We start from the raw sequence: 27534 nt of genomic DNA, 5'->3' as shown, positions 1-27534 counted from the left end.
TTAAAAAAAAGAAAGAGAAACATGCTCATAATTTTACGAAGCAAAGTCCTGTGCTACAGATAAAACTGTGTCCTGAAATTATAAGTACAGCCCCTGGAGATGTCCACAGTTTCATAAATCCTCTCCAGATTGGGCCTTCACTGAGGTGAATGAATCCAGTAACATCTCCGTGAATGTTGGTGGAATGTATGTTTAAGGAAAAAAGGCTGTGTGCACTTTTGGCTTCCAGGAATGTCCAGATGCTTAATGGTTGTGTTGTGGGTGACCTGTGCAGAGGATGCAAGGATCCCAGTTATGTGACAGGAATCTCCAGAGAAAGAATCATCACTCGCTTTCTACCAGGAAGGAGCGGTGTTGGCCAGTCGCCTCATGCGCCTGGAAAAACAAGAGTTTACATGACTTCAAAGTACTTTCGCGGCTTCCACAAATCTATGAACAAAGGATTTTACAGATACACTGTAGAAAACTGTTTTCACACATAAATGTTTTTGTTACTTCTTTCTTTTTGAGCACTAACACATTTGTGTAGAACTAGCAGTGTACCGAGGATATGTCCAGGTCTGAGATTTCATAGACATTTGTGACTGCTTCACCTCTGACAAACCAGGTTTGAAGATGAGAGGTCCCTAGATTTGATTATGTAATGTTTGAGAATAATTTCATGTCAACACTGAATTTACATAGTAATGTAGATGATGATCTGTACATTTTCATGACGTTAATGCACTTTGGTAGCAATTGCTTGACTTAAAACACCTAATGAAGGCATCCCACATCTTCCAGAAAGGGTGAAGTTCATGTATACAACCCCAGTTCCAATGAAGTTGGGACGTTGTATAAAATGTAAATTAAAACAGAATACAATGATTTGCAAATCCTCTTCAACCTACATTGAATTGAATAGACCACAAAGACAAGATATTTAATGTTCAAAATAATAAACTTTATTGTTTTTGTGCAAATATTTGCTCATTTTGAAATGGATGCCTGCAACAAGTTTCAAAAAAGCTGGGACAGTGGTATGTTTACCACTGTGTTACATCACCTTTCCTTCTAACAACACTCAATAAGTGTTTGAGAACTGAGGACACTAATTGTTGAAGCTTTGTAGGTGGAATTCTTTCCCATTCTTGCTTGATGTACGACTTCAGTTGTTCAACAGTCCGGGGACTCCGTTGTCGTATTTTGCGCTTCATAATGTACCACACATTTTCAGTGGGCGACAGGTCTGGACTGCAGGCAGGCCAGTCTAGTACCCGCACTCTTTTACTACGAAGCCATGCTGTTGTAACACGTGCAGAATGTGGCTTGACAATGTCTTGCTGAAATAAGCAGGGACGTCCTGAAAAAGACGTTGCTTAGATGGCAGCATGTGTTGCTGCAAAACCTGGATGTACCTTTCAGCATTGTTGGTGCCATCACAGATGTGTAAGTTGCCCAAGCCATGGGCATTAACACACCCCCATACCATCACAGATGCTGGCTTTTGAACTTTGCGCTGGTACCAATCTGGATGGTCTTTTTCCTCTTTTGTCCAGAGGACACGACGTCCATGATTTCCAAAAACAATTTGAAATGTGGACTCATCAGACCACAGCACACTTTTCCACTTTGTGTCTGTCCATTTCAAATGAGCTCAGGCCCAGAGAAGACGGCTGCGTTTCTGGATGTTGTTGATGCATGGCTTTCACTTTGCATGGTAGAGTTTTAGCTTGCACTTGTAGATGTAACGACGAACTGTGTTAACTGACAATGGTTTTCTGAAGTGTTCCTGAGCCCACGCGGTAAGATCCTTTACATAATGATGTCAGTTTTTAATGCAGTGCCGCCTGAGGGATCGAACGTCATGGGCATTCAATGTTGGTTTTTGGCCTTGCCGCTTACATGTAGAAAGTTCTCCAGATTCTCTGAATCTTCTGATTATATTATGGACTGTAGATGGTAGAATCCTTAAATTTCTTGCAATTGAACATTGAGAAAGATTGTTCTTAAACTGTTGGACTATTTTTTCATGCAGTTGTTCACAAAGTGGTGACCTCGCCCCATCTTTGCTTGTGAACGGCTGAACCTTTTTGGGATGCTTCTTTTATACCCAATCATGACACTCACCTGTTTCCAATTAGGTGTTCTTTGAGCATTAATCAACTTTCCCAGTCTTTTGTTGCCCCATCCCAACTTTTTTGAAATGTGTTGCAGGCATCCATTTCAAAATGAACAAATATTTGCACAAAAACAAAAAAGTTTATCAGTTTGAACATTAAATATCTTGTCTTTGTGGTCTATTCAACTGAATATAGGTTGAAGAGGATTTGCAAATCATTGTATTCTGTTTTTATTTACATTTTACACAAAGTCCCAACTTCATTGGAATTGGGATTGTACATTGCCTATAACCTAAACGTGAGATCCAGTACTTCCAGTTAGTAAATGTTATAAGGAGCTACTTGACACTGAACCCTAAACCTAAACACTGATAGACAAAGATTCTGAAAAGCTGTATGACATTATGCAACCACATGTAGAGTATATTCCTATGGGAAGAGTGATGTACATTCTACATCCCTGAAGTGCCCCCTGGTGGCAACTACGTAATCTAACAAACATTATGTTAGTATCCTACATATTCTGGAAAATAAAACAAATGTTATGATGCCCCTCTTGTTCAATGACATGAAGGTTTTTCCATACATACATACATGCATACAGGTGCATCTCAAAACATTTCTTCACAATATTCTTTTTCAGATGCACCTGTACACAGATACACACATACATAAGTAGATTATATTTTATTTGCTCTTACGCTGAGGCATGTAAAGTGGTGTTGCACACTTTGCTCCTTCCTGTTTTTCTCCCATGTTAAATATGCCAAAATGATGACACTGTAGCTGAATGTGGAACTCTTGTCCATGTCATAGTCAGCTTGCTGAACAATTTAAATTCCACAAAACATAACAAATTCAAGACTTTATTTTAACAAGCTTTGCTTCAGTGAATGAATTTTCCCAAAAACTTTTTTAAGTGTCACCAATTAATGCTAACACTGTACTGGAATTAACTAAACTCATGCCATCATTCCCACTTAATGGTTTGGATAACCATTTGTACATGTTGAGCTGAAACATTAAACTAGACTCTACAGTCATTTAACCTTATCAATTTGATAATTCAGTGCCAGTCTCACCTCGTATTCCTGTCCTGATCTCGAATCTTCTTCTCCATTTCAGCGTCTGTAAGGGTCTCCAGCAGGGGGCACCACTGGTCTGCATCGCCTGTGTTACGAATAGCAATCTCTACTGTAGGAAGTGGGTTCTCGCTGTGGGACACACACACACACACACACACACGTGGGGAAAACCCGATTAAAAAACAGAGGTCATGAGGTGTCAATAAGAAGCAAAGGTGGGAAATGAGAAAACTTATTGTCTTTGTCAAAAAATATGAGGTTCACAAGTCTAGCAAAGTATATATGAAAATGAATGACTGAAACAAAAATAAGTGGCAGGTTTGTTTTATATATTTTTTCATATGTATGCATTTTGTGAGTAAAAAGATGTGATATATGCAGTGCCTTGCAAAAGTATTCACCCCTTTAGGGTTTTACACATTTTAAATTGTTTATGCCATTTCTAACCCAGAAAGTAAAGATCCTTCATATTAAAAGTTCTAAAATTATCCTCCTTAAACTCAAACTGAAAGCAAATGTTGGCAACTTGATATCAATTAAATAAAAACATCAACGCTTCTTTAGTATAATACATGTAAATGATTAGTTTTATTGCCAGTTTTCTTTAGACAAGTCAGGGGATGGATACATGAACATTTCCAAGTCACTAAGTATGTCTGGTACTTCATTTCAACAGTTATTAAAAAATACAAACAAGTATGGTACTGTATAGTAAATCTGTGTGGTTTTTATCTGGTCACTCAAAATCTGAGTAACCAAATAAAAACCAGTGAGGGAAACCACCAAGACACACATGACAACTCTGAAGGAATTCTAGGTTTCTGTGTGGGTATGTGATTGGAGAGATTGTCCATAGGACAAGTTTGGCCTGTTGCATCACCGCTCATGGGTTCATGACAGAGTGGAACAGAGTAGAATTTTCAAAAAGGGGACAACTGAGATACAGTCATTCAGGATGTCCAGTTTGAAATTACATGAAAAATACATTTTGTTCACGTAGTCAAGGATACAAGATGAATACTCTGTTCAGTCAAGGATGGTGTGTGTGTGTTGTGTGTGTGTGTGGGGGGGGGGGGTTCCCAAAAACATGGTCAGTGATGTGATGTAAGATGATATCCTTCCAGCCAACACTGGACAGAGAATAAAAAGGTACCTGAAGGCGTATGTCCTCTGGTGCCAGCTGAGCTGACCGCGAATGCTGTAGGCAATCATGGTGACAAACTCTCCACCCAGGCCGAGCTCAGAACAAAGCTTCAATGCAAATGACTCGGGGGAGTTCTCCCTCTCTGACATGTCCCACTCAAATTGATCCACCAGTGAGATGTTACCCACATGGATGTTTAGCTGTAAAACACACAAAATAATTACAAACTTACCTAAACTGGAAATGACCTTTATGCCTTGACATTAAAGTACAAAACTCTGCCATTAGTAGTTTGTGGCCTGTAGCATCTAAAGGAATAAAGATCTAGACCCCATTTCAATTTCAATTTAAACAGTTGCCAATAATAAAAAAAGAGCTAGATCACTCAATCAATCAATCAACATTTTTCTTGTATAGCGCCAAATCATTTAAAAAGACAAGTATGATAGTAGATTTCCTCAGAAAATCCTTTGGTACTGCTGGAATCACTGTGGCCAATGAACAGTTACTTCAGCTGATGTTCCCTCACTTGCACGGTGAGGGAACTACATACACAACATACTGGCCATGTGCAACATTTCTGTGGGCATAATACAGCACGTAGATGCTTCAGTCTTGGTGATCCTAGCAACTGGAGAAGGTCAACAGGATGCTCACGTTCCTCCTGGCTGTGGCGGATGGATGGTTACTTTCAAGAAGCAGGGACCAACCAGTTACCTGGGTGGTGGCTATTCTAGACTTGGAGCAGTTCTGTGGTGTGGTGGATGCAGTGGCACTGACAGATGCTCACAGACTTGCCCTGACCTGATGTGTGAGACTCACAGGGACTCAGGCCATCATGACAGACGGAGGAGCAACAAAATATGGTTGTGATTTTTGTTGATTCCCTAATTTTGAACTGTATTCCCTTTTTGCTCTTCATCATTGTGATTCCTAATTTTTTTTTCCTCTACTTAAGCTCCTCTCACACAAGTGCGTGTGTGTGTGTGGTTAGAGGCACATGTAACACTCGCCCCCAACTCCCCAATATCCTCCACAAACACATCATATCAGGCCACACGGTTACCGGCACTCTCCAAGGTGTGGCAAGTGTTTTAGCCATGTTGACAACAGGGCTGTTCAAATTCAGACATTTAGAATTGTAATTCTGGTATGAGTCATTCTCAATTCAATTGTGAAATTTGCACAGTCCGGTTGACAACACTTGTCACTCAACTTCACTCGTCCCTTACAACACCACTAACAGCCACGCACATGCCATTTGTGTGATGGCTGGAAAGCACCACATTGTCCAGAAACTCCAAATCCATGATAAAATGTGGGAACAAAACAGAGACAAAGCTGACAAAAGCCTCACCACCATGCTTGGTAAAAGCAGAGTCGTTTCTTCTGAAGTCTGCCACACCCACCTTGATGATGACTCTCTGGTCTGCCTGCTCATCCAGTATGCTGTCAGTGGGGTAGGATTCAATCTGTTGACGAATGGCTGAGGCAATGGCAGGGACAAAAGCCAAAGGATTCAGATCTAGGTCATCACACAAAATCTCTGCAAACATCTCCGGTGTCATCAGTTTCTCTGGGGAGATTAATAAGGTTAGATATTACAAAAAAAAAAGATAAATCATGCCCTCGAGACTGGCAATCTAACAGAGGCAATAAAGGACCATCTGTCTGGCTTCTGTACCATTCATGTTCCATGTGAAGGCGTCTCGGAGCTTCTGTCCATCTATCTCCATATCCAGACGAATGGGGACCAGCGCCTCTATCTGTGATGCGTTCTCATGGATCACTGCAGGGTCGTGGTCATCAAAGCTTAGTGAGAGAGAAAACATTACTTCAGATTCTGCTGCTAACATAAAATCCTGAGTGGTTGTGCTCCTTCTTGTCTTGTTGAATTTATGGAGCCTTATGTGACAGCATGTGTCCTGCAGTCTCAGGGTGCTGGCCTGCTGTGTGTTCCCAGAATGGAGATCGAATTGTCAGGTAAGTTGTACAGCAGAGATCTCCAAACCTCCTCCTGGTGAGTACCCACACTGCATGGTTTTATGTCTACCCGCTGCTCAATTGTGAACCATCAAATCTTAGTGAGATCCCAAAGACTGTGAAACAGCTCCAGGGATCTGTGGTATAGCAGGTGAGCTCCTCCTGGCAGGTGAAGATGTTGTTCTCCTGGCATTGCAAGCAATCTGTGTTTCAATCTGGGCAACAGGCATCATCCCTACAGATTAGAAGAAAGGACGTGTCCCAATCTGGAAAGGAGTGGGTGATTGTACGGACTATAACAACTACGTATAGGGGAATCACACTACTCTCTCTGCTAGGAAAAGTGCTTGCAAGGATTATTCTTATTAGGATCCAGTTCCAAATATTTACTGCTCACTGACCAAAACAGTCTGACATCATGCATAACAAGTCACCTATTGACTGCATTCTAGCCCCGTGAGTACTCATAGAATCCAAGCATGAATATCAGCAGTGCTTCTTTGCAGCATGTTGATTTTCACAAAGCATTTGATTCAGTGGATTGGACTGCTCTCTGGGACATCCTGACAATTTGTGGGATCCCCAATACCCTACTGGACATCATAGCCAGCCTGCACAGTTGCTCTGAGTGCTGTCAAGGCAGAGACTTTAAGTTTTTCCCAGTGAAAACCGATGTTTGTCAGGGATGTGTTCTGGCTCTGACACTGTTCAAGGCTGGCATGGACTGAGTCTCAGGTAGGGTTGTGAATTCCAGTGACTTGGAAGCTTTTGTTGAAGGGGAAAGGTTTACAGACCGTGACTTTGTGGACGATGCTGTGATCTTTGCAGAATTAATGTATCTTCTGACTGCAGCATTTGAGACACTGAGTGAGGAATTTAAGTGCATTCTCATGGATCACTGTTTGAGATTGTCCTGGATCAAGACTAAGAATCTGGCTTTTAATCCTGAACTCGGGCATCAGAAGTGTATCTGTATGTAGACAAAATGTTGAACTTGTGGAGATGTTCACTTATCTCGGCAGTGACATACATATCTCTGGGTCCTCAGCCTTTGAGATCAAGATGTGCCTAGGAAGACCTTATGGTCGTGCAGGAGAATGAATGTCTTTAGGATCCTGTGCTACCTGTCTTGCTGTGTGGTTGTGAGACTTTGACACTAACCAGTAACCTAAGGTCTTTGGTACTAGGACCCTTTGGAGGATTCTTCAGTACCTCTGAAATGACTTCCCATCAATCAAGCAGTTACTAAGAAAGACTAAGATGAGAAGCATCACTTGCATTGTGAGGAAGCATCAGCTTTGATAGCCATGTGGTGCACTTCTCTATTCATGATTCAGCATGCAGATGACTGAGTGTTGAGGACCCTAGTAGCTGGACAATGCCAAGGGGACATTGATGTTCACCTGGCTGCAGCAGATAGACAATTATTTTAGATATGTGGGAATGGACCAGTCGTCTGCCTGGGTGACTGCCATCTAGGATGCAAGGAGGTTCCATGGTGCCATAGATGCAGAAAAGTGCAGCACCAGTGCATGCTCCCAGACTTTACTTGACTGGTCTACTCACAATTTGGTTTGTTTTCTAGTGTTTCTCAGGTCTTGATCAGGTGAACACATTTGACTGAATTAATTAGCTGTGAGTACAGGTGGAAAAATTAAAACACAAGTAGGACAGGTGCTTTTGAGGAGTAGGGTTGGAGATCACTGTTGTGGAGCCTTTGCTTACTGTTGAAATGTAGACTTAAAAACATATTGTTCTTATGTTTTGAGTTTTAATGTAATATACTTCAGATTATTTGTGTGCTTTTGTTAAAGCAGTGGGTTCAAATTTATTCTTTTTTATTTCGTACATATATTTTCTGTTTCAATTTCTTGTATGTTAATGTGAAAAGTACTTTGTGAGTAAATGTAATGCAAAACTTCACACTTTTTAAAAAAATGTTCTATATGCATTGTTGGGTGTAACACATTCTGTAATCACACTGCATTTGTCTGTTGTAAACTGAATAGTCACACTTCCGTTTCCAACACAGCATGCCAAAATTGCCAAATCCCCTTTAACACAGCATGAACAGCAGCCTGAAAAACAAGTAGTAAACTTCTATGGCTTCGTATGACACCTTCCAGGAAATACAAAAAGTTGCAGTTCCTTGACTGGTCGCTTGAGGCGGGCTCTAACACAGAAAACTTTCCCATAAAACTCTAAAATTTCCAATGTTAGAGCAAAAATAAACATCTTCACAGCCGGGTACAAAAAAGGGGCTTGGTCTCTATGGATTAATTTATTTAATTTTCATTTATTTCATTTAACACCAAATCACAACAAAGTTGCCTCAAGGAGCTACACACAAGTAAAGTCTAACCTTACCAACCCCCAGAGCAAGCACACAGGTGACAGTAAGGAAAAACTCCCTCTAATGATTTGAAGAAGAAACCTTAAGCAGACCAGACTCAAAGGGGTGACCCTCTGCTTGGGCCATGCTAATGACACAATTCAAAAAGCCTTCTTTCATCACACACTGAGCCAACCCTTTATGCATTAATGAGATCATCATACTGAACATGGAAATGCCCAGAACATGGTCCAGACACTGGCTTCATATCGACTGTTCCAGGTCTCTGTAGAAAAACCAAAGCGTGACGTCATGCAGGCTTTGCTCACTATATATACAGTCTATGGTGAGAACTCACTGACTAGTCTGTAACTTAGTTACATTCGCAATAACAGCGGAGCACAGAAGAACTTTGTCGGTATACACTCTCATGGAATATTCAAGAGATGGTGCACGCCTCTGTAGAATAAAAGCCATATAAAGTTGTATGCAAAATGTGTGGATTACAAGAGCTTCATTCATTCCCATATTGTTCTTCTGCACACATACGAGGGGCGAGAGAAGTTTGGAGCCTAACCCAGAAAAAGCGGGGCGTGGTTCTCCATCTTTTGCATTCTGAGAAACCAACATTTCCCGAGAATGTGTAAAGTTTTGACTCACTGGGTGCAATGTTTCCTGCAAAAGAACTGACCTACAGTCGAGCAGAGTGTACAGAGATGGCATTCGCAGATGCACAATGAAACAAGTTTTAATAATGCTGATGGAGGAGGGAAAAAAGGGGAGCAGGTGTTATATGGCTGGGGGGGCCTGGCTGCCGGTTTGTTTCTGTTTTTTGGTTTTCCTCCCAGGTGGCTTGCGTTTGGGACTGAGTGGCTGTGTTGCTGAGGCTGTCAGGACCTCACCCTGATCACCTGCGACTCGTCAGGACTCACAGCTGTGGTGCATCTGGATGGATTGGAACATGTTGGCATTTAAGACTGGAGTGCACAGTGTGTATTTGCCAGAGACTCGACCTTGTGACCAGACGGGTGAGATCGTCGTCTTGGGAGCCATCTCATCAGCAGCGGATGCTGAGAACGTCCAGGTTTGATGCACAGTCTGTGAAAGAGGAGGGGGTGAGGTCTCACGCTCGTCAGCACACTTCCTGAGGTACGTTAGATTTTGTGACTAACAGTTATACAGTCAGTAAATGTGGTGTCCCTCACACCTTATTGTATTGAGCTGTATGTTAGTCATGTATCAGCTTTCACTGCGGTGGAGTTTTGTGAACTGGATGTTCCATGCCTGCAGGTTGGGAAGCTGATCAGTAATCAAGCCAGGAAGTGTTTGCTGTTTGTACACCTTTAAGTGTTCTGTGTGTAGAGTGTGGACTCACATAATGGTTCCTTCTTTCACAGACTCGGTTGTTGCAGCCACCTGGGGGGTGTCGGCGGGGTCCTTGGGTCCGAAACAACTTCTGGCTCCGGACCGTTAGCGCTGCTGGGAGCGCACCACGCCAGGCCGCACCTTTTGTTGTTATATTATCACTGTTATGTATTAAATTCAGTTAGCCTTTGTACCGTGCTCTGCTTATTTCATACTGGGTCCTTCAAACGCTGGTCGGTTCTCCGAGCTGCGTCCGACACATAACAGTAGTCTCTGGCCAAACATCACGGACCCAGCGGTAGCAGAGACGGTAACGCGCCGGGAAGGCGGCAGCAGACGTTCAGTGGTTATCCGGATCAGTTGCGGGGCTCTCCGCCCGGAAGGTGCGTGTTTGAGACCCATTACTGGATACTGATTTGTGCTCTCTTGCAGCCGTGTTCCTGTGTCGTGCCTTATCCGTGGGTCGTGGTGGAGTGTGACTGGCGACGGCTTCGCGTCACACTCCGACCGGATAAGAGGTTTAAACGGGAGCTGCAAGAGTGCGTTTGTAATGGGTTCACGCGCACGGCGGAGCTCTGTTAGCACGGGTCGCTGGGCTTCCTGTGTTACAGTCGTAGCCCCGTTTCCCCGGACAAAGGTAACTACTGCGTCTGTTGTATCAGCTCCGGTGTTATTTAGTTGAGCACATTTGGTTGTGTGTTGCACTCAGCTGCGCACATAAGAGCAGCTCGTTTGTTTTTTCTGTCGCCAAAGGGGTTTTTTCATTTTTTGCACTCTGGCTCCCCCTTGTGGTGACTGAATCACGTTACCGTCAAGCTCTTGAGTAGGAACAGGTGTGTTCCATTTGGTTGAGCTTGACGGTATAACTCACTGATTTGTTTTGTGTTAGTTCATTTTGTGTGGGTGTTTTTTGAGTTGGTTTTTGTGTGGGATTTTATTTTTTTGTTGTCCACTATTTGTCTGGGGTTGTGACCCTGCAGCCTGTCTGACAAAGAACAAAAAAAACAAAAACAAAAAAAAGGACCCAAACAACTGTGTGTTGGTCTGTTTGTTTTTTCTTTTATTTCTTTTTGTTTCACATCCCCAGGGTTAGATGGAACGGTCCCCTGGGGGGTGATGGGGTGGTACTTGGGTTGTTTTTTCTCTTTGTTTTTTGTTATGCCCTCTCTTCTCCTCTGACTCCAGCCGGGTGTGCCGTAGTGTCGGCATTGCTGGAGGGGTGCAGTTAGGTTGTGCTGGGCGTTTCCCAGGTAGCCTCTGCACCCGGGAGGGGAGGGGGGGGGGTTTGGGGTGTCTTTTTGTTTCCCCCCCCCAGTTTCCGCCCTCAGGGTTTGACTGTGGTGTCCTCCGGGGGGGGAAAGGGCGTTGGGTCCATCTAGCCGTGGACGGCCGGGGCTGGGTCCATTGGTCATGAGGGGAGGCGTCTCCTGGGTTGACGAGTGGTCCTCTGGGAGGCGCTGGTAGTCCCCGTGGGTGACGTTGGATCCCAGAGGGACCTCGGCCGTGGTTATTACTCCTGGAGCTGGCGGGTGGCCCTCTGGGGGGTGTTGGTCCCTACGTGTCGTTTGGGGGGAGGAGGGGGGGGTATTTTGGCATTTTTGTTTGTGAGCTCAAGTTTGGGTTTTTCTTTTCTCCCCTTCCCTGGGGTTTGATGGAACGGTCCTCTGGGGGGGGGGAGGGGGGGGTATTTTGGCATTTTTGTTTGTGAGCTCAAGTTTGGGTTTTTCTTTTCTCCCCTTCCCTAGGGTTTGATGGAACGGTCCTCTGGGGGGGGGGGTGTGTTTTAGTATTTTTGTTTGTAGGCTTGGGTTTGGGTTGTTTTTCCTTTCTCCCCTTCCCTGGGGTTTGATGGGACGGTCCCCTGGGGAGGGGGGGGGGTGTTTTGGTTGTTTTGTTTTATGACTAATCACACATGTTTGGATAAAGGCTGACCGCACAGGTGTAAGAACTCCTGGCCACACCTGTGCTAAGAGACTGTCAGAAACAAGGGCAAAGATGCAGCCAGTTCAACCAGTCTGTTGGAGGATGAACGCAGACGCGGTTTCCAGCCATGGTCCCTGGAGGGGGGTGTTTCTCCTGGGCCAGGTGTGTGTGGTCGCCGGGAGGCTTCCCGTGAGGGTGGGGTACTGTTATATGGCTGGGGGGGCCTGGCTGCCGGTTTGTTTCTGTTTTTTGGTTTTCCTCCCAGGTGGCTTGCGTTTGGGACTGAGTGGCTGTGTTGCTGAGGCTGTCAGGACCTCACCCTGATCACCTGCGACTCGTCAGGACTCACAGCTGTGGTGCATCTGGATGGATTGGAACATGTTGGCATTTAAGACTGGAGTGCACAGTGTGTATTTGCCAGAGACTCGACCTTGTGACCAGACGGGTGAGATCGTCGTCTTGGGAGCCATCTCATCAGCAGCGGATGCTGAGAACGTCCAGGTTTGATGCACAGTCTGTGAAAGAGGAGGGGGTGAGGTCTCACGCTCGTCAGCACACTTCCTGAGGTACGTTAGATTTTGTGACTAACAGTTATACAGTCAGTAAATGTGGTGTCCCTCACACCTTATTGTATTGAGCTGTATGTTAGTCATGTATCAGCTTTCACTGCGGTGGAGTTTTGTGAACTGGATGTTCCATGCCTGCAGGTTGGGAAGCTGATCAGTAATCAAGCCAGGAAGTGTTTGCTGTTTGTACACCTTTAAGTGTTCTGTGTGTAGAGTGTGGACTCACATAATGGTTCCTTCTTTCACAGACTCGGTTGTTGCGGCCACCTGGGGGGTGTCGGCGGGGTCCTTGGGTCCGAAACAACTTCTGGCTCCGGACCGTTAGCGCTGCTGGGAGCGCACCACGCCAGGCCGCACCTTTGTTGTTATATTATCACTGTTATGTATTAAATTCAGTTAGCCTTTGTACCGTGCTCTGCTTATTTCATACTGGGTCCTTCAAACGCTGGTCGGTTCTCCGAGCTGCGTCCGACACATAACAGCAGGATAGCTGTACAAACGTTTCAAGAATAGCACACAGCAACATTCTTTGACCTGTTATCCACCTACATTACTTAGAGTAAACCTATTTTAACTACTGTCAGACAATATACTTGCTGGAAGCATTAACATTTAGCAGCCAGAAGGTAGAAGTGGCTTCAAAAGCATACTGGATTTGAAGGCTGACAGTGGAGAAGTGATTATTTTTAACAAAAAAACTCTTTGAGCTTGGTAACTACCCTTCACCGGGCAAAGAATGGTACCTCTGCTAGTAGTAAAAAAAGATAAGTAAAACATTTGATTTCAAAACTGACAGTTGCAAGACGAATTGGTCACACTTGGTGTCTAGCAGCGGATTAGTAACAGCCAATCAAATGTCAGCAGCCTTTCTATCCTGACTGTTTTCACTCTACTGATAATCTCAAAAGTGCTGAAGAGTTTTTCCAACTTCATGACATCATGTCAGCCCAGTACTGACATGCTGTGGTTTTCTTTTTATTTATTTATTTGTCTTTTTGCTTCATTTCGCTCAGAGTTCTCACCACAGGGGAAAGGTCCGCTTCTTGTCACGTCCCATTCGGTTGCGGTTGATAGTGGTGGAGCAAGGCACAGCATCCAGATGGTGAGAGCTGTTTGGCAGCGTGGGGACCCACTGACTGCTCCGCTTTGCTTTTTGCTCCCTTTACAAGAAAAGAAAAGAAAAATATATGTGAGATGTGTTACAAATGGTAATGCTTGTGATACTAGCCATGGATAATTTACTGATGAATCATATTGGGAACCGTGTCATAGGGCCCCCAAACCATCGCTGGTTTATGTGGACAGTAAGAACATCTATTGTAGGAAGATCCAATATTCATTTGAAGGCAGTGTTGTGGAGACTTCGGACAGAGTCCATCATCACCAGACGAGAGTCTAAGTGTTTTTAGCTGTGCTGAATTGTTCAAAAAGATCCCCTTAAAGATGTTCAGAAAAGTCATAAAAAGATCAATATCTGAAAGCAACAGTTTTCATTTGTCGGCAAAGGAAGCAAAATTCACAGAGTTATCAAGAACACCGGTGCAGCTTCATTTTACATTGGTTTGTGTTCATCTTAAATACTGTGAACACAGCAATTTCTCCACCCCTGAAGAGTTTTTGGGAAGTATCCAGGTTTGGTGAGTTCAACTCTGGGTCATAAAAATTCACCTTTTAAAATTTCAAATCATCATAATTTTTCCACTGGTATGTTTGATTAGTGCAATTTAAAATTTTCACCCTTAATTCAATTTCTGGTCTAATGGCATTTACAAAAAAAAAGCATACGTTTTTCACACATCATCCAGCCAGTCTGCTCTGTGTCAGTCTGATCCCGTCAGATCTCAGAAGCTAAGGAGTGCAACAGCTGGATCCGCTGACATTGCTCCCCAGATTCGGGGTGTTTTGTCATTTTATCCACTAAACAGTGGGTCACTGAAGAAATGCAAAATCTTACTATAGCTATTTTAAAATCCAAATAATCCTACATAGATTTAACTAAAGTCAAAATCACTTGTGTAAAATTTCAAGAAGATTAAACAACAATATAAGGTGGAACAACTGAGGGTCAGTGCTGAAGAGCTTTTTTTAAAGTAGACTTACAGTATCCAGCCATTTTTTATTTATTTTCTGCTAATATAATTGTAATTATGTGATTATTTTCTTCACGTTGGCCTCTGTCTCTGGTAATATGTGCAGTTGCAACAGCAATTTCAGTCAGGATTCATCATTCTGTTTGTTTTTAGAGCAGTCTTTTTTTGAGTCATACATGAGATGAAACAAGCTTTTGTTTTACAGTGTAGGTGACACCATATGTAATGTTTATTTGAGTATTTAAGACAAAAATTAAACAACAGTTTGAAATTATTGCTTTCCTGGTGCGCAGTTGCTGAAGAGATAAATATTTGGATTTTGAACTGTGCGCCACTAAAACCAGGAACTTCCTGGCTGATCTCGACATTGGAGAAGCAGGACGTGGCATCAGTGCCAGAACCATTATCTTAATAGTCCCATTAATTTATGGATTTTTACAGGCTACTGAAAGCCCCATTTCCACCGAGTGGTTCAGGTCGGAGCTGCACATTTTTGGTGTGAGAATGGTTCTTTCTCACCAGCAGAATCCTGTTGATTCGCTACGTGTCACTGCGGGACTTTTCTTCAGCCTTGATAAGGAATTAAATTATTTTCAGACTTCGTTTTCAATGTGGGTATGTTTTCGTGGACTGAAAGGTAAGACTTTATTTTTACTACGTGTGTGTGAATGGTTTTAATATTTACTAATATGTCAATGATAGTCAAACAAACTATTTAATTTATTTTTTTATCATTTGATTATGACCAAAGAGCAGGCAAAAAAAACCAACAATTTATAATCCACCAAAATGTAGAAATCCCCTGCATTATTTATCTATTTACTTTATAATCACCATTCTGTGTTCTGGACTCTGCCAATATTGTCACTGTAGTCAGACTGAAACTTTTACTCCAGTGTATAGTCTCTCTCACTGTCATCTAAATAAGGCTCAAAACGATAAGGCTCTATTTCAAACAGCTTCTACAAAAACACCTTCAGACTGGACTTAAAAAAAAAAAAAGCTCCACACTAGAAAAAAAAAAAATCATCCCAAAATAGCTCGACCTCCGCTGTGTTTACAATTGATTTGGGCTTGAATCAGCAGGTGCCATTCTTGTGATGTAGCAACAATATGGCCGCAGCTGAGGGCTAAAACAGAAAGCAGGCTTCAGCTGTAGTTTATTCTTCACCTGTGCACTTATCAACTTTTATTATTCAGGATTTTTTTAAATATCAACATTTCATCATTTTTTGTGATTATTTGTGCAAATTTTTTGTTTCAGTCCTGCACTTACTGGCTAAAGAGCAACAAACTACATCAGGAGACTGAACATTCTTCACAACATAAGCATAAAGTACAGCGTTAAGAACCTACTTTCTTCTGTCTTTAACAAGTATTTTCTTACCTGATGTAGCACATTACTTGCCCCGGGACAGTAATGAAGCCCTTATTGTGGAGTCCTGCAGGGCATGTTCCTCTGAGCTACTGCAACTTGGTACAGTGATCAAGTATGACTGGCCTCATCTTGTGGCCAACTTTCACACTCTAACTTTACTCCACACCCTACAACACTTTCTTCGTGTTTACGCAATATCTGTTGTGAACCAATGTGCACATAAATACTCTTGAATTAGCAACAACAAAAAAAAAAAGTCTGAAGTTTTGGATGTCACACCCAGTTGCGATTGCATGTTTTTATTCATCCAAATTTCCACTTGACATTTATTTCTTCCGAAGATGAGAGAGATCCTTTCAGTGACATGACTGAACAAGACTGTCACCAGTGGTGGGCACAGTTCCAATAATCCGATAACAGAAAATTATCGAAGATAATGTCTTCATTATCATTATCATTTTATTTCATTATCAGTTTTCATAATCTGATAATTTCATTATCGGATTATCTTTTTAGATAAATTTAAAAACCATTATCGGACTAATTACCTTCCGATAAATTTTTGTCCGATAACTTTTAGACCAACAACAGTAGTGAACAAAGCTGAACAGCGACAAACATTTTTAAAATTTAAAATCAGTTGAGCATGTTGGGAAAGTGTAGTGACACGGACCCACAACAGGGGGCGCAAATGATCGGACAATGAAAGAGATGAATATGAACACTTTACTGTTGTGAAAGAGCACAACAAAAACACAGAGGATTACAGAATTTGAGCAAACAGTCAATCTACAAAGGTGACGTGTGGGCAGGCTCAAGGATAGAAGACGTCTGTCCTGAGAAGAACCGGAACCACACGATTTCCTCCGCCACCGAACCTGGAGAATACTGGAGCCGCCAAGTTCCGAGTCCCCAGGTGGCCACCGTCTCCGAGTGTCGGATCTGGTACTGCTGGCGAGGAGCAAACACAGTCATATGTGGGTGTGTGCACACCCAGTAACAACAATGGTGGGAATTCCACCTCCACCTCTAACACACACTCGTGCAGCTCCTGTCTAACCACTTATCTGGTTGGGGTGTGAAGCGAAGCCGTCGCTGATCACACCAAACGCCAATCTCTCAGATAGGGAACACCACAGGAAAGCGGCTGCAAAAAGAGTTCAGACTAAGACACAGTTAAGGTTGAGAATATTACCTTCACAGGTAGATGAGATCTCGGCAACGAGGTGGAGATGACGTCCGGTTTTTATGGAGTGGAATGATGAAGTGTAGATGGATGACAGCTGTCATGAGATAATGATTGACAGCTGTCACCCCCGGCTGTGTCCGTGGCGGCAGCGCCCTCTCGTGCCTGAAGCCCGCACTTCAGGCAGGGCGCCCTCTGGTGGTGGGACAGCAGTACCTCCTCTTCTGGCAGCCCACACAACAGAGCACCTACCTGTTAAAAGTTTCATAACAGATGTATAGTTCTACCCTCTGCAAACAGAAGAGAGCTGTTTCTAGGAGAAACTGCTCTATCCTCTACAGGCAAAGGAGAACTGGTCACAAAAAATAAATAAATAAATAAATAATTTCCTTTAACACCATACTGATACGCTGGCAATATCACCCAAGTCATCCAGAGCATACATTTTTAAACTTATAGTTCAAATTTTAACCAAACTAATTTCAGACAAGTTATTTAAAATTACTGTCACATCTGAAGTTTTATAAAGTGAAAATATCAGATATATGTTTTAAAATGGTAAATTGTCTGCATTTATATAGCGCTTTTCCATCTGCATCAGACGCTCAATGCGCTTTACAATTATGCCTCACATTCACCCCGATGTCAGGGTGCTGCCATACAAGGCGCTCACTACACACGGAAGCAATAGGGGATTAAAGGCCTTGCCCAAGGGCCCTTAGTGATTTTCCAGTCAGGCAGTTTTAAAGTAATGCGTTAATTTTTAAGGTTTTAGTGAGCACATGCTGTGCCCAGCAGTGCATTATGGGTAGAATAGGGTAATCTCAGTACATTCACGACAGGACAAATGCATTTCAGACACTCTGTTCAGGCTCCACAGACAACAGCATTAAACTCTAGTGCCTAAAACTCTTGTGAATATATTCTCTGGGTTTATAGACGTTGTATTTGCGTTTATTAAATTCCACGCATTTTAAAAGTAGCGGACACGGATTATCTGGAATTTTGTTTTGGCAAGTCTTCACGGTCTCTACTGCCATCTACTGACCAGTATTATTCACGGCAGTTCATGGCAGTATTCGTCCTGAAGCTGGGGAGACACTGACATATTTTTAATCACTGTACTCGGTTTCAGTTCAAACTGTACCACAGAACTGCACGGTGCAAAAGTTCAGAGCGGCCGATTTATGTTCTCACACACACATTGTACATTCAAAAACCACACGTCGGACTCGTGTTTCCAGAAGCAAAACGTAAGCTTTTTTTTCAAACTTAATTTACAAAAACTCTCGATGGGAGACATCAAAGTTTAAAAACAAAACAACAACAAAAAAAAAACATTACAAGACAGGTCTGTGGTGTTTGCACATGCACAGTGCGAGCGGTTGGATGCTTGTAGCTCTTCAGCAGTAGGATACCCTCATGACAGCCGACCAGAACAATATCAAACAGATTTGATTTTCATTCGACCATATGATCGGCGATCAGGAGGTGGTCGTGAGATGTTAAACGCAGCTTGTTACTCCATTTATACTACACAATGCAGGACGCGCGATTAACCTGAAACTCGGTCCAAAAAATTCTCGCACAAATGAAAAATCATCTGAAAAAGGGCCAAAACTTGCACACTGTAAAGCCAACATTTATGTGTCAAGACAATATTGAGTGCACGTTTTACAATATAATAAAACATGCGCACATCATCATAAAACGTGCGCACAACATCATAAAACATGCGCACATTCTCTCCACATGCAAAACATTTTGCGATGACACTTCCAGGGCTCCGTAAAAATGCCTGTTTTTACAAATAAAAAAATGGAATATTTTACAAAAGCACATATATATGTAAACACCAACACACGACACACGTCACATTAACGTGTTGGTTTACATAATGAATGACTCAACCAATCAGTGTTTAGCAGAGGCATTTTACCCAGAATCCTTTGCGATCTGTCTGTGTTTGTTACAAAACCTCAGAATTACTGCATTATTCAACATTAAAAGATATATGCTATATTTTAACTTTGTACAAATGACAGAATTGACATTAATGGAGTTATTCTATCAGTATTAATGTTATTTATAAATCAAAATCATAAGTCCGCACTGCTTTATTTTCCAAGACCTCCGCCTGACCAGAGCGTTGTGACTGAGTAGAGAGCTGGGCTTTGTGGCTGCTCTCAGCTTGCTTCTGTGCTGGAAGCCGTGTAGTAAACAAGAGCTTCCAGCAGGGGCAAGATGTTCAAAGACAGAAGTGTGGGCTCATTGTTTGGGTCTGTTTTCGCTTTTGATGCTACCAGAAGCGATCGTGGTGTTAAAACTCAAATTCAGTTTATTAGTAGTTGCAAATGTACCAGAGACAATACTGGAATTTAATAGTTATCGGTTATCTGTAACTTCCGATACATTTTTGGGTGGTTTATCGTTTTATCTTTATCAAAGATAACTTTTCAGTTATCTGATTATCTGTTATCGAAGTTAATTTTTTGGTTATCTGTGCCCACCGACTGTCACATAGTAATTATGTCACACACTAATTAGCAGGTCACTCCCATGTTTTTTGACAGTTTGTGTTTACACCAGGTGTGAACCGTACGCGAGTACACACGAAGTGGATACGAGATCACCTTTCCAAGTGGACCCGGGTAGGGTTCACTTAATGCTGAAGTACAGTATACACTGTTTACATGAGTACTCAGTTCAGGGCTTGGTATATGGTGTGAAAACCCTGTAATTTTAGGCCAGGATGGAAAACATGAAACTCTAAAGTGAAAAATAAGTTACCTGAGGTAAGTTGGGGGCTCGGTGCTGATGGACACTGCTTTGTATTTCTCATCATTACCCTCAAAGATCTCTTCACATTCTGATGCCTTCAGCAGAGTAACACTAGTGGCTAGAGATGGACAAAAGGGATTAAAAAAAAAGACAGAAATCGATATCAACTGTTAGTAAAAGAGAGTTAAATACTAAATGTGTAACATATTAAGGATGTACAGTATTCACAACGCTGCACTTTTTCCACATTTTGTTATGTCACAGCTTTATTCCAAAATGGCTGAAATTCATTTTCCCCCCCAAATTTTTTACACAATACCCCATAATGACGGTGCAATTTTTTTTAGATTTCTGCAAATTTATTAAAAATAAAAACACTAAAAGAAATCACACTTACATAAGTATTCACAGCCTTTGCCATGAAGTTCAAAATGGAGCTCAGGTGGATCCTGTTTCCACTGATCATCGTTGAGATGTTTCTACAGCTTAATGGGAGTCCACCTTGGGTAAGTTCATTTGATTGGACGTGACTTGGAAAGACACACACCTGTCTACATATAAGGTCCCACAGTTGACAGTGCATGTCAGAGTACAAACCAAGCATGAAGTCAAAGGAATTGTCTGTAGACCTCAGAGACAGGATTGTCAAGGCACAAATCTGGGGAAGGGTACAGAAACATTTCTTCAGCTTTGAAGGTCCCAGTGAGCACCGTGACTGCCATTATCCATAAATGGAAGAAGTTCGGATTCACCAAGACTCTTCTAGAGCTGGCTGCCCATCTAAACTGAGAGATCAGGGGAGAAGGGCCTTAGTCAGGAAGGTGACCAAGAACCTGATGGTCACTCTGTCAGAGCTCCAACATTCCTCTGTGGAGAGAGAAGAACCTTCCAGAAGGACAACCATCTCTGCAGCAATCCACCAATCAGGCCTGTGTGGCAGAGTGGCCAGATGGAACCCACTCCTTAGTAAAAGGCACATGGCAGCCCACCTGGAGTTTGCCAGAACTTTTCTGGTCTGATGAGGCAAATATTGAAGTCTTTGGTGTGAATACCAGACATAATGCTGTGGGGATGTTTGTTTTTCAGCAGCAGGAACTGGGAGACAAGTCAGGATTGAGGGAAAGATGAATGCAGCAATGTTCAGAGACATCCTGGATGAAAACCTGCTCCAGAGCGCTCTTGACCTCAGACTGGGGTGACGGTTCATCGTTCAACAGGACAATGACCCTAAGCATACAGCCAAGATATGAAAGGAGTGGCTTCAGGAAAACTCTGTGAATATCCTTGAGTGGCCCAGCCAGAACCCAGACCTGAATCCGATTGAACATCTCTGGAGAGATCTGAAAATGGCTGTGCACTGACAGTCCCCTTCCAGCCTGATGGAGCTTGAGAGGTGCAGCAAAGAGGAATGGACCAAACTGCCCAAAGACAGGTGCACCAAACTTGTGACATCATATTCAAGAAGACTTGAGCATCAACAAATTATTGAGCAAAGGGTGTGAATACTTATGTATATGTGATTTTTTTAGTTTTTTTTTTTTTTTATCTCACTCACTCATCTTCTATCATTACTCCAATTAAGGGTCATGATGGGGGGTGGGGGGAGCATCATTAATATGATGTCATTATATAGCTGAGACATTGTCTCAGTACCCCCAATGCTGAATGACTCCCAGCATCTCTGCCTGAGTGAATTTTTTTTAACATTTTACGTTGTATGCTAACAGCATTAGCACTTTTTGCAGGTATTGGTAGAGTGATCCGTTAGGTCCCTTTAACGCAATTGTCGTCATGGCAATCCCTCAGTGGTGAGAAAGATTGTCCTGATCAATTCCCGGATGGGATGGTGGACTGGGAGATGACTAAACAGATTCAGTCTGGACACGCACTGTTTTTGACAGCTTCCAAGGGTCGGACGACTGAATCACACATTTGCTGCTTCCATGCTGAGTCAGAGTTAAGGGCTTCCACATTCACAATCCTGTCACTCTTTGCACATCGCTGAATGACTTGTGGTTGTGCAGAACAGATTAAAAACCTATATCCACCATCAATCGGGAGACGCCTGCGCATGGGTTTGTTTAACGCGGGAATCTCATTGGACACCGACTGTGATAGATCCTTCGCCTGGTCTGATGGCTGGGAAATCCCAGACAAACGGGGTCTGAGAACCTGCTGCAGCCTTCATGCATCCTTGAGCTGCATGTTTGAATTTTTTAGGACATCAAAAACAAAATTCTGGATTTTTATGTTAAAATTTCTAAAAGACAAACTGATGGCATGAATAAGTAAGTGTCCCCTTTAGTATAACACATATAAACCTTCACTTCCATCCAGTCTTCTTCAGACAAGTCAGGAGATGGACATGAACATTTCCAAGACACTGAATATGTCTTGGCCTTTATTTCCATCAGTTTTGAAGAAATACAAACAGTATGACACTCTATGGTAAATATGTGTGAAGCAGACACTTCTCAAAAACTAAGAGACCGTGCAAGAAGGAGACGAGCGAGGAAAGCCACCAAGACACCCAGACGATCCTGAAGAAGTTATAGGTTTCTGTGGCTGTGATTGGAGAAATTGTACACAGCTCAAGTTTTGCATTTTCACATTACCTTTTAAAAGATATTGCTTCACATCCCACTTTAGTTATGCAGAGATGTTAAATTCAGTAAACTTGTTTTTATATGGCTCATCAATTAAACTTAGTCCAGCACTATAATAAAAAAGGCGTAGAGAAACACTGATTTAAATATTTTATTTGTTACAATTATTATTAGCAGCAGTAGTAGTAGTGTTGGTAGAATGAAAAATGTCTTCAAAAGTGGACCATTAATCAAGAGGTGTTGTGGAGGGCATGTCCCCCAACAACACACTCTTTCTAGATTGCAGTCTCAGCAGGAACAAAGAAGAATTTGCATATTTATGTGGAAAGGACAACCTGATTGAGAAGTAAGAAGGTTTTATGAGTGCATTTTACATTATGCCGCCCTCAGAAAGAGATTTTAGGCATCTTTTCTGCGAAAAAAGCATTAATGTTTCTGGTTAATGCATCGCGGGTCTGCAGCTGTGTTTTTAGTTTAACCACAGCAAGGACACTAACAGAGACACTCAGAGGAGACTTTGAAAAAAGAAAAGTTTAAAAACTGCATTTGGAAAACTCTGGACTTTGCTCGCTGTGTAGTCATTGTGCTGAGAGACCCCCCCCAACCTCCTCCTGCAGAGTGCAGACAGGACACAGAGGAACAGGCACGGTCTTGCTACAAGAAAAACAAAACAAAACAAAAACCCCCAGTCATTCTAAAAATCCATATTTGAACATTTCGAACGAAGCGCGCATGTGTCCCGGGGATGCGGTAAATTTCATATCTTGGGTCCAGCCTTGATTTTGCATCAGGATGGCGTCAGCGCAAATCCTGCCATTTGGCAGCCCAATTTACAGAAATCTGTCGTGGCAACGGAGAACTTTAATCCCTGCATAACCGATGGCTCAGAACTAGTCCAAACCACATATCCATTCGTGACTGCATTGTAGTGAGTTGAAATTATTTTAAACATCAAATGAAGTGCAAAACTAAAAGGCTGCTGACCATGTGATGATGCCATAATTTTCTTCCTCTCCTCAACTGACGCCAGCCTCCTCCATAATGATGGATATCTTTTGTACAGAGAACCTCTGAACATTCGTAGATAATTCCCAACCTGGACACCAAAGCAGATGAGAGAGAGAGAGAGAGAGAGAGAGAGAGAGAGAGAGAGAGAGAGAGAGAACAGATTACAAGTCTTTGACACATTCAAATTTCCAGCTCCCACTTTGTGACAATAACGTTCAAAGCATTTGAAAAGGAACATTATACTGTCCTCTCTCAGGAACATGTGAATATGTCAACATGGCAACATTCATCAGGACTGTAACTGAGTAATTTCAAAATCACGTGCAAATTGTTTGCTAATTTCAAATACATTTGGAATCAGATTTGGTGCTTCCTGGAGCAGGTCTAAATTTTTAAAAGAGCATTTGAGAACAATGTGTGACACATACAGTTGTGCTCAAAAGTTGACATACTCTGGCAGAATTTGGTGGGGTTTTTTTGGCCATTTTTCAGAGAATAACACAAAAACTTTTTTTCCAAACATGGTTAGTGGTTGGGTGAAGCCATTTATTGTCAAAGAATCCGCTCCAGTCTTCCATCCTTGCCTCTTTGATGGGGAGCATGTCAGTAGGATTGGGTAGGGTCTTTCCACCACCTGACAATATCCTCAGTCCACTTTAGCAGCTCTCCTCCCCTGCTGAACACAGCCTGGGCTAGAACTGTCTCCCTTTCCTGAGGCAAAATTACAAAATACAGCATCACACACTCCTGTTGCAGATGTCAAAATTTTATTAAGATCTAAAATCTTAATAACATAAAATAAAAATAGAACTTAATAAAAATTTTATTAAGATCTAAAATAAAATAAAATTTTATTTTTAATTAATAAAATTTTGACATCTGCAACAGGAGTGTGCGATGCTGTATTTTATAATTTGGAGTCTACTGCCTCTTCATCTGCACCTCAAGTAAGACCGTTTTGGTGTGCGTTTTTGCTATTTTCTCCCTTCCTGAGGCGCCTGACAGTTTGCCAGAACCACTTTGAGGCTGACCGAAAGTCATTTTCCATGACCTCTCCAAGCTCCTCCCATGGCTGAGTTTTTGCCTCAGCCACCACTGAGGCTGCAGTCCTTCTGGCCTGCTGGTACCTGCCCGCTGATTCCAGAGACCTCTGTGCTAACCAAACATGAAAGGCCTCCTACTTCAGCCTGACAGCTTCCCTTACCGCTGGAGTGCACCAGCAGGTTCTTGGGTTGCCACCACAACAAGCACAGACAACCTTGTGGCCACAGCTCAAAACAGCCACTTCAGCAATGGAGGCCTTGAACATGGACCACTCTTCTTCCATGTGTTCCAGACCTCCCTCAGGATCTGAGAAATGTTTCCTTCTCAGTCACTCAGTTTTTGACAACTCCCTCCCTCCAGACAGATTTACTATACAGTACCATTTTTTAAAAATTTCTTAATTATCAATTAAGTCCAAGTCATACGGTCCATAAGTATTTGGACAGTGACACGTTATTAACCTCAATCTGCACCACAACAGACTTTAAATTTATATGCACTTGTAGTGTAGACTTTTAGCTATAATTCAAGGTTTTACAAAAATGTCACTATTTACACAACACCCCCACCCTGATTTCAATGACCTACATATAAGGATTATTATGAATATTAACTTTTACAGCCTTTTTTTAAGACAAGTCGGGGAATTGATTGGGGAGGTGATGGTCTACTGCATGGGTATTAAACTAATTCCAGAAAGGATCGAGAGGGTGCAGGTTTTCTATGCAACCACCCACTACACCAGGTGAGTACACTGATTAACTGATTCCATCTGGTCAATGTGATGTTAATCAGTAAAATCACCTGGTGGAGTCGGCGGATGCAAAGAAAACTTGCACCCTCAGCCCTTTCTGGAACAAGTTGAATACCCCTGGTCTAGTGGTTAAGTGTTGGGCTTAAGACCAGATCCTCGATTCAAACCCCAGCCTAACCGGAAAATCACTAAGGGCAGAGGTGTAAAACTCTAGCTTCAGAAAGTAAAAGTCCAACCACATATTTGTTCCATCTTCCTAATAAACCAGCTGACTGTAATTAGCTCAACTCTTCAGGAAGGTGGATGGGCTAATTAGTGAAATCACCTGTTTTAGGTACACAGGTAGAATCAATACCTGGTAGGGCTTTTACTTTCTGAAGCCATACACCTCTGGCCCTTGGGCAAGGTCTTCAATCCCCAATCGCTCCCGGTGTGTCGTGAACGCCTCACATGGCGGGACCCTGACATCTGTGTGTGCGTGTTTGTGTGAATATGAGGCATAATTGTAAAGCACTTTGAGCGTCTGCTGCAGATGGAAAAGCGCTATATAAATGCAGTCCATTTACCATTTAAAACGTGAATATTACACTTACAAATCACTGAATATATCTTTACTTCATTGACATCAAGAAATACAAAAAGTACGATACTGTATGGTGCAGCAACATCCCAGTAATGAGGGTCCCGCACATTACTGAAGGTCTCCTGTTTATGAAGCATCATTCTGGGCTTGTTAGCAGACTAGCATCACGTAGCTAAATGAACGATAAGCGAGGCTTCCATACAGAACGACACTAAGTCAAATCATTGCTCACATACCTCCGACCCAACCATGTAAAAGTCTCCATCTGGCTCCAGCTGAAATTTAACAGGCTTTTGGCCGAAAGTTTTACTCAAAGCTAACTGCATCATCATCATTGTGCTGGCTGTGGCTAACGCTAACGATGTGTTCACGGTCCACAGAAAAGTTGGGAAATATGGCTTCCTTACACATCACGATTATTTTTTTTTTTCTTTTTAGCTGTTGAAACACTATACTTGGACACCAACTAAAATATACATAAAAACTTTCAGCAATCGCTGTGCACATGACACTACAGAACGGATGATAACTTAAAACATATATGTTACGTTTCGCTCGAAAACTAGAAACGCATCATTTTTACTCCTTGGTTGCGAAAAAAAAATGCTCTACACTTGTAAACAAACCTTACGGCTGCCACCTATTGATATTTAAGTGTAACATCACATTCTTTCCACTCATCTCCCTCTTACGCCAATGCATTGTTTTTGTATTCTCGTTTGATTATAAATCAAACCTAATACATGAAAAACATAAAGCAGAGATGTAAGAATGAAATGGCTGAGCTAATGAAATGTACTTTATGGAACACCAGCTGGCTTTATAAAGTAGGACACGAAGATGCATTCACATTTGTATCAGGCAAAAATTATATAGCAATTCTTAAGCAATGTTAAATACAATAAGATAACCCAAGGCCTCAAGAATTGTGATGTGTGACAAGCAGTCTCAGAATGGACACCTCTGCCAAATACCACCAAAATGGTCAGAATTATGACGTCTGTGATGTCATGAGGCAAGAATGATTGAAAGAAACAAAACTATTTCTTATATTAAAGAGATAAGAAAACATTTTGAAGCAGCTCTGGATCACCATCAAAATTTGACTTTTCCAGTCCAACATCCCCCACCCCAATTAAAAAAAAAGAAAATCCTGTTGTCAGAAGTCCAAGCAATGGCAGTTGACTCTCTACAAATACGGAATACCTCTGATTAGCTGATTGTCATCACATGACCACCCCCCTTTCCTCAGGTATCTAGTGATATAGTGGATTTGTTAACCCTAACCCTGACCTTGATGGCATGCCTGTGATTCATCAATAAGAAGAAAAAAAAAATCTTCCACTTGCATAACATGCTGTTTTTTTTTCCCTGTTTGAAGTACCATCACAAAGGTCACATGATCTTCTGAATACCATAGACTTGAGTCAAAGCTTTTCAGTCTTCTAAAGATGAAAATTTCATTTTCCAAATAATATTTTAATGAAGAAAATAATCAGCACAAGTTCAGAGAAAAGTGCAAATATTCATGTATGTACTAATTCTTGTGCTGGAGAAACATAAAACCCAGATAACATTTTTCTTTGACAATAAAGCCATTTGTG

General features: G+C 42.1%; 1 protein-coding gene across 1 annotated transcript; it reads right to left on the bottom strand.

Annotated features, from left to right (window-relative positions):
- Nucleotides 1-26321, bottom strand: LOC117529480 (SWI/SNF-related matrix-associated actin-dependent regulator of chromatin subfamily B member 1-like). Its single transcript, XM_034192283.1, has 9 exons — nt 26167-26321; nt 23526-23637; nt 19945-20053; nt 13523-13660; nt 6016-6143; nt 5741-5907; nt 4341-4531; nt 3185-3316; nt 1-375 (listed from the first exon to the last, which is right to left on the bottom strand). The coding sequence occupies exons 1-9, from the start codon at nt 26263-26265 to the stop codon at nt 336-338; spliced, it is 1116 nt and encodes a 371-aa protein (XP_034048174.1). The 5' UTR covers nt 26266-26321; the 3' UTR covers nt 1-335.
- Nucleotides 26322-27534: the final 1213 nt, after the last annotated feature.

This window comes from Thalassophryne amazonica, chromosome 17 (genome assembly GCF_902500255.1).
Source record: "Thalassophryne amazonica chromosome 17, fThaAma1.1, whole genome shotgun sequence".
Taxonomy (NCBI): Eukaryota; Metazoa; Chordata; class Actinopteri; order Batrachoidiformes; family Batrachoididae; genus Thalassophryne; species Thalassophryne amazonica.
Note: the sequence above shows the minus strand (reverse complement) of the source record. Positions and strands in the feature narration are given on the sequence as shown.